General features: G+C 38.4%; 1 protein-coding gene across 1 annotated transcript; it reads left to right on the top strand.

Moving 5' to 3' along the window:
* The first annotated feature begins 3501 nt into the window (after positions 1-3501).
* On the top strand, positions 3502-7785 carry LOC147760628 (uncharacterized). The gene is made up of 4 exons (XM_087016534.1): positions 3502-4342; positions 5464-5572; positions 5973-6033; positions 6346-7785. The coding sequence occupies exons 1-4, from the start codon at positions 3829-3831 to the stop codon at positions 6895-6897; spliced, it is 1236 nt and encodes a 411-aa protein (XP_086872660.1). The 5' UTR covers positions 3502-3828; the 3' UTR covers positions 6898-7785.

Here is a 7785-nt window from a genome sequence, read left to right as displayed (position 1 = left end):
GGGCAATCACGTGACCTCAACAAATATTGTCTTCTGCAGCGTAATGTTTGCTTATCCTTGTATGTCTCTATGTCTTTAAAAGGTAATTTTAAAATGGTCTTGTGATTACTTTTATAAATACAGAAATACGCTGGGATTGAGCGCAGAACACAAATAAAATAATGTCTATAACTGGACCGTGACACCCAGGGCACTTCCTGCGAAGAGAATTAATAGTCTTTGGCTGGAAATCAGTGAAACTCGGTGTATTCTGTGAATTCCTGATGCAGTTCAGAGATTACTCAGAACCAGTACTGGACCTGCGCCAGATTGGAGTTGGTAGTATCAAGCACCAACTACCTGGTTTTCAAGAAATAGCTACAGGTTAGGACAGTCTGTCAGTCTTAGTGAAAGGTAGAAAATTTGCAAAGGTGAATAAAACGTACCGTATTGTATGAGACCGAGAAATGCATCACCTGTAGGGCCTACTTAAAAGTTTTTATTTCAACCAAAATGTCAGTGTTATTGTTATGTGAGGATATTCTGTTTAATGCATACTGGGTGTTTAGCACCATAGCACATATCATATTGAAATCAAGTTAACGTAGTTTCTTATGGACAAATTCCCAGTAACATCTACCAGTATATATATAATTGTTTTGATTTGGGGTAATGAATGTGTAATCACCGACCAAAATCACTGCTGATACGGTACCCAGCAAAGTTGTGTGTGATTCTAAATGGCCTCAAAATATAATAGGCCTACCAAAGTTAGTGAAACATTTTATATGGCCTCGTCGTAGAAGTGGAGAAAAATACAGCAATAGTTATAGTCGACACTTACTGTGGATGTAGATAGTCTTGAAGAATTCACAATCTTTGGCAAAGGAAATCTTTACAATCTTTGGCAAAGGTGACAATTAAAACTGAAAGAAATCACCTCACTCACCCTGGTAGATGTTATGTAAACCTAGTACATTGTTAATAAGGACAGTTTACTATATAGGACGCAGGACGGTAAATGTATTGGTTTTGCATTTTATCGCTTGATATGCGGTGTGTGTGTGTGTGTGTGCTCGTACATGTGTGCGTGCATGGGTGTGTTTTTATGTTTCAAGGTGAAGGAAGTACCTCAGCATATATGAGTGACGTGACATTGTTACTAATATGATGAAAATTTCAAAGCTCATTTAACAAAACAAATCAGATAGGCCTACCGAGCACGCTTAGTCTGTTTGGTTAAGTCTTTAGTATTTTTAAAGTCAGCTTACCGACGTTACATTTATTTCAGAATTCTCAAACATAAGAAGTGTTCGTGTTTAAAAATGCAATGCATGTGTCAAAAAGGAAAAAAAGGCGAGACAGACAGGTGTCAAATAGGCCTCCATTTACTAAGTTCACCATGAATCTGAACGGCACGCAGACTGTGTTAGGAGTTCTGGCAGCTAGTTCTGGCGGACATTGAAAGGGCTAATTTTTATCCCCTTAGCGCAAGGAGTTATAATTTAATTTCTTGGGGTTATTAGCTTGTGATCATGAATCTTGATATTCTATAAAAATTTAGTTGTAAGTTGTTCATTTATGTGGTGAACATTATTTCAGTCAAGTCATAACAAGACACATTAAACTTCACTGCGTAATTCCATAATGTCTACATGGATACTAGTAGTTCATAATGCTATTATTATGTTTTTTTTTTTCTAACCTACAGGTTTCTCTCTTTTCTGAGTGGCATGGCATTGGCAGGCAGAAGAAAAGGTCCTGAAGAAATTCTCACTTGAGTTGTCCTTTTGGAGAAGAAACTGGATAAGACTGGCCAACAGAGATTGCATTTTATTTATAGTGCTCCTTATGACATTTTAAAATACTTTCAGTCACCTAACTGACTCTATACATTTCAAAAGTTGACATAAATTTTATGTTACTGTCACGTGGAAAAAAATTCAAAACCTATATATAATTTGTTGAGTGCCATGGTATAACAGTCTACTTGATTGCAAGTAAAATTTGGACTGTTTCAGTGAAATTTCTTTAAAGCAGTCACTTACTGGCCCAGTTAATTTTTTCAGCTGTAACATGTACTCCAGTTCATTTGATAAATGTTCTTACTTAGTGTTGTCTTGATTTATGATAACCTTTTGAAAATCCCATGTTTTTTTATCCTATTTGTAAGAATTAGCCACTTTATCTTCTAGGTTTTTTTTTCATTCAGCCCATTAGATTCTCAGACCTTGCTGGCCTTCGAGTGGAATAGTATCTGGCACAGACTGGTATCAGCAAGTCAGATAAAAAAGAATATAATTATTTCTATTTGCACGGTTGAAAAAAATGCCAACATAGACTGCATAAAACTGGAAAACTATAGCAACTTAATCATTCTTATGACTTCATTAATTACTGCCTATGTGTAAAATTTTGTTTTTGTTCTTCTATTGATATAATAAAATGGTTTTACTCACAGATGCTACTATCATGATGCTTGAGTATAGAGTTGACTTAAAAGATATTTTAAGTTAATATAGTAAATAATAGTTTGAAACTCAAAATTCTCATCTTTATTAGTTTCACTTTAAAGAACTCAGTTCATACTAAAATTTCTGATATATTTTTTACCTAAATATATTTATAAATGAATAAAAATTATTCTTAATGTTTAGCACTGTGCACTTGTTTACCGACAAATATGAAGTGTTAGTATATGTCAAAATAATCCTGAAAAAAATGGATAAAGAATTTTATAACGAGTATTTAGTAAACTGACATCTCGTGGCATTGCCTCAACCTTTGATTAAAATTTCACTTTAATGCATTATGATATTAAAATTATAGGCCTACCGAGTGAGAGAAAAAATACTTAAAGAAATTAAAAACCAGTCACAAAGCTAAGGCACTGTCTCAATGTATATGTTTATGGGACCCAAGGCCAAGGGGGTCCAAACGTTTATGTATTAATATTATGCCCTTTGGCAGTGAGGACAGACGTTCACTTGAATGTCATTTTCACAAACCACAGTTGGGACGTTTTCTTTTGACTTATCCTTTCACTGTGTTGTGCAAAAGAAAAGCCATCTATCACCGACTCAAAAAACTCATGGCGACCATCCTCAGTCACCACCTTATAATCGCTTTCTATGATATCGTTCCCTCCCAGCACATCGTCCAAATAACTACCTGTGAAAAAAATCGTCAGCATACAGCGCCGCTTTGACACTACTGATTTCGAATTCTAACGCGAAATAACGCATATAAAATCAATCTCCGAGCGGAGGAGAGCGACGCAGACAGGAGGCCCCCCGTAGCTAGCTCCGCCCACCGTAACAGACATCGGACAATAGAGAGGCTTGCGTGTAATCTCCTTCTGTTATAACTCCTTGCTTAGCGCAAGTGCCGCACTTGTTTTAAACTGTTGGCATCTGTTTCTCAGTTAAAGGAGATTTTTCTAACTTATTTGTATGCATTAAAACTTGAATGGACTAAAATTTTTGAATGTCGCAAAAGACCGTACTGACCCGCAAGTACCCGTTTACATATGGGCTTTCTGTGCATTATATTTTTAAAGACTGACAAAGGCAATCGATTGATTATAAGGTCATATAAGCATATTGCTCGTGTGCATATATACGACAAAATGGCGGTGTTGGTTGGAAACACAACAAGATGTAGAGACCATATCCCCTGTAGCGTTGTTCACTAGTAGGCCCTACAACCCTAACTGTATTCGAAAGCGACGGCACTTCCTTGTTAGATTCGCTTGACAATAGGAGCCAAAATATTTATAGGCCTACATGCGGTGGTAGGACACCTTACACAAGAAGATTGAACTCCCAAACCAGTAGGCCTATCTGAGATATGTCGGCCAGTTTCAGAGTAGAGCCTTACAGGTATGACGTTTACTTGTTGGGCTATGATCGTGCACTGGCGACAGGAGACGCAGACGAGGAAGCTATAGGGAGAAGTGAAGACTTTGCGTGTGCGCTCGTAGAATATTTGGAAACAAAATGTAACCTGAATGTATATTTTGACTGCAGAGACGTGAACCCTGGACAGAGTGTTTTTGACGCACTTTTTGATGGTTTAGAAAAGTCAAAGTTTATTGTACCAGTCATGTGCCCGGCTTTCATCCAAGACTGCTGGAGCAAATATATTGCTGAAAGTGCCTTTCTAGATCGGTTGGGAAGTGTCCAGTTTATACCCGTATGTGCCCTTGGCGTAACCGTACAAGATATTAGAGACAAGTTGAAGAAATATAGAGTTATAAGATGTCTTTACTTTGGGGCTGACGCAGTCCTACCAGAAGATGACCCAGAAGCGCTGGATAAGCTGCGGAGAGCGCTGACTGCTGGTGTTTCACAGCCGGTACAAGGTCGGTAGCAGAAATAAAGAATTTGACTGTTCTCTCTATATATATGTATTATAAATTACATTGATAGATGAGAATATAAAGAAAAACAACTTGATGAATGAATAAATAGATCACTGGATAAATATATAAATACAGAAAACTCAGATCACTGCTAATAACCGTGATCGCAAAGTTGTTTGTAAACCCTTTTGTATAGAATTCGTCCGAGCGAGGGCCCTTTTATTATTATTATTATTATTATTATTATTATTATATTGTCAAATCAGGGGATTTCAAATGAGTCATGGACTGAGTCGAGTTGTGTTACAGTACGCTGACAAAGAAACCAACGGGACTTTTTAATATAATATTATTTTTCTGTTATAAATATAGCCTTCTAGTAGCTATATAAGAATACCCTGCAACGTAAAAGTGATCAATTAAAAAATGTAAATGACCATGGGTCCATAGTTTTTACAAACCAACGTTTAATTTTTTCTGGAAAAGTGACCGACGGTGTTCTCATCTTTACTAAATGGATAATGAATCTGTTCCGACATTCAAAGTTAGTCGATTGCATGCTTTTTTAAGTGTGTAGGGTAGCCATCTAGGAAGGTCCACGATGTCTGATGGCAATCAGATTTCAGAATAATTGCGATAGCCACCGTTTTGGTTGTAAAGTGAAATTTATAATGTTTCTGTGTTGCTTACAATGTATTCATTGTGGAATTTTGAATTTCATATGAAGAGCTGGTATCCCTTTAATAAAAAATAATACTATAAAACAAAACTTCTTTTTATCCTTATGCACATACAGTACATGTAGCTGTCATCACGTAAAACCTGGGATTAAAAAAGGGTTACTCAGCAGAAGGGGATAGGGTGTAATCAAGCGCCATATTTACATTTGTTCTTGACTTAGAGTTTTAAATAGGTCTGAGACACAAGGGGATCTTTCTGCCACACACTCTCTGGTCAGAGGTCACCCTACGCTCACCTTATTGCTTGTACATAGACCTAGTTGGAAACGAGGAACTTTCCTGTCTCTCTCTCTATCTTTTTTTCTTTTTTTTTTCTTTTTGTAATAAAATTCAAAATATTAACTGAATTTGGCCTATCACTTACTTTTAATGTATTTACAGATGACAGGAATAACGAGGGACACGTCGATGAAAACCATGGAAAAATAAGTCAACCACAGGAAGAGTCAGCTCCGCCATATGAAGTCATATGTTCACGAGATGATGTCACGTAAGTCTTTACCATTACGCGCTGTACTCCTCTCCGATGGACAGGGTAATTACCTTGATATAGAGCTGAATCAAGTGTAAATTGCATCTTGATTATATGTAGAATAATCTGATAATCACAAGCAGAGGGCTACAGAGAGCCCCTCGTCCTCCTGCTTCGTTTTGTCAAATTTTTAATTTAAGTTGGCTTTTTCTCTGAAAATAGTTTGCATAGTGAAGTGACATTTTATTTTACTCAAAAACTAATGAGAATTACCAAACATTAGCTATTTCGACCCCCTCCCATTTATTAAATAAGAGAGAGAGAAAGAGAGAGAGATAACTGGGAAGGAATTGATAAAATCGTTGTTACTTAAGATTATTTTAAGTTTAAATTATTTTCATTTTCTATATTTTTTCAGGGGTCACCAACCTCTCCCTGTTCTCCAGAGACAGACTGGCCGCGTGGAATGCCGACAAGAGGTATATAGATGTAGCTTTATGAACAATAGTTAATTCAGGTTTAATTACGAGATATTCTACTTCGAATATCTGCAATGACAATATATATACCGCAATCGAAAGTTGCACGACTATGGGCTGGGATTTTTAAACGTTTTGGTTAAATTGCATGTTCTCACATTGATTTGTTTTTCGTATTTGTTTTGCTCTTGTCCTGATAGGAGCCCCAAATGCACTTGAATAGGGATGTCGTCATTTCAGCATTTACACTCTAAAATATACTATTGTGATACATAAATATACTGAATAATTCATTATTCCTTTCAAAACAAGGGGATGGAGACACAGGATGGAACATGTCGGACTGGAGACGAAGGCCCACATGGACCACACTTCAGCGACGAAACTGTGGAAGGACAACCTCAACCGGGTCCTAGTTCTCTCGGTGACAATGGCCTCCCGAGTCAGGACTCTCCACTACTACTACTACCACCACCACCACCACCAACACCAACACCACCACCACCACCACCACCACCACTAGCGCTCGTTGACACAAGTCACATCCGTGACTCCGGATTTGCGGACGCTCCTAAAGACCTTGCGGCCTGGTACAGCCCCGTCTCACCTGTGTCTCAAACACAGTGGGGAGTTTTTGAGGGCCTTAACCGTGAAGACAGGGGTTGTGAGGCCATGGGCGAAGACACGGCCGAAGAGAGACAGGGCCAAGACGCTGTGGAGGATGCAAGCAGCGAGAATTCTGTGCGAGGTTGGATGGGTTCACTGTCATCTTTTCTTAGAGATGTTGCCCCAGCCCTCTGGACCTGTATATTGTATACAGAGAACTCGACACCACAGCTGTTCCCAGCCAAATCAGATGACTGACCAATGCAAAGACTGACTGATGCTAAGACTGACTAATGGTAAAACTTGCTAACGCTCGTGTACATTCCACATTCCAGTGATTTAAGACCCCGTTCCCACAGATTTTAGATCGATATATCCCTGTGGGGAGGCTGACTAGATTACTGTCAGCTTAGCCGGCTTAAGCGTCTGTCAAGGCTACTAAAAGCTGTAAGTGGATAATAGGGCCTGTCAGATTTCTCGTCGTGGGGGCAAAATTTCCCCGTGATTTTACGATTTTACGTCTTGAGGTAGGGTTAAAATGTGATGACCACGAGGAAGTAGAGCAGCGATTTCTTTACTTAGTATAGGGGACTGGATAACCTCACAAGCAAACTCTGGGCTAAAGATGGATCACATTGCTTGGCAAATGTAAACCAGTCTAGATTGACTTATATCCTCTAGCTGCAGGGATGGATTTTGAAGATCAAATGTCTTAGACCCCATTCCCAGAGATTAGATCGATCCAACTAGATCGACCTAACTCCCTGGGGGTTCACGCTAAATTGCTGTCAGCCAAACGGGCACGAAAGTTAATTACCCCCTTACAGTTTGTAGCAGGTGGGACGGACATTTATGTCGGATTATCTGACAGTAATCTAGTGAGACTCCCCACGGGGATAGATCGATCTAAAATCTATGGGAATGAACTCTTAGTGTACATAAAAATTTAACAAATCTTGTTTATATATCAGGGACATATTGTTATACATTTTGAATAGGAGTGATGGACTTTCACAGTTATATTTAATCACCGTCATAGCCTTTGTAGAGATTCGTTTGCAGCCTTTTTGTCACTTTATGGAATTGGCGTTACTGTTTTGCATTCAGATCAATGTTGAAAGTAGATCCATGTACATTCTACAAGAA

Source organism: Lingula anatina, chromosome 7, assembly GCF_051362555.1.
Source record: "Lingula anatina isolate TDL-2025a chromosome 7, LinAna3.0, whole genome shotgun sequence".
Classification (NCBI taxonomy): domain Eukaryota; kingdom Metazoa; phylum Brachiopoda; class Lingulata; order Lingulida; family Lingulidae; genus Lingula; species Lingula anatina.
Note: the sequence above shows the minus strand (reverse complement) of the source record. Positions and strands in the feature narration are given on the sequence as shown.

Excerpts from the sequence above, each read along its gene's own strand:
- LOC147760628 (XM_087016534.1), top strand. The coding sequence starts at position 3,829 with ATGTCGGCCAGTTTCAGAGTAGAGCCTTACAGGTATGACGTTTACTTG. Across the intron at positions 4,343-5,463 it reads TGTTTCACAGCCGGTACAAG|ATGACAGGAATAACGAGGGA; the intron begins GTCGGTAGCAGA and ends ATGTATTTACAG. Across the intron at positions 5,573-5,972 it reads TGTTCACGAGATGATGTCAC|GGGTCACCAACCTCTCCCTG; the intron begins GTAAGTCTTTAC and ends ATATTTTTTCAG.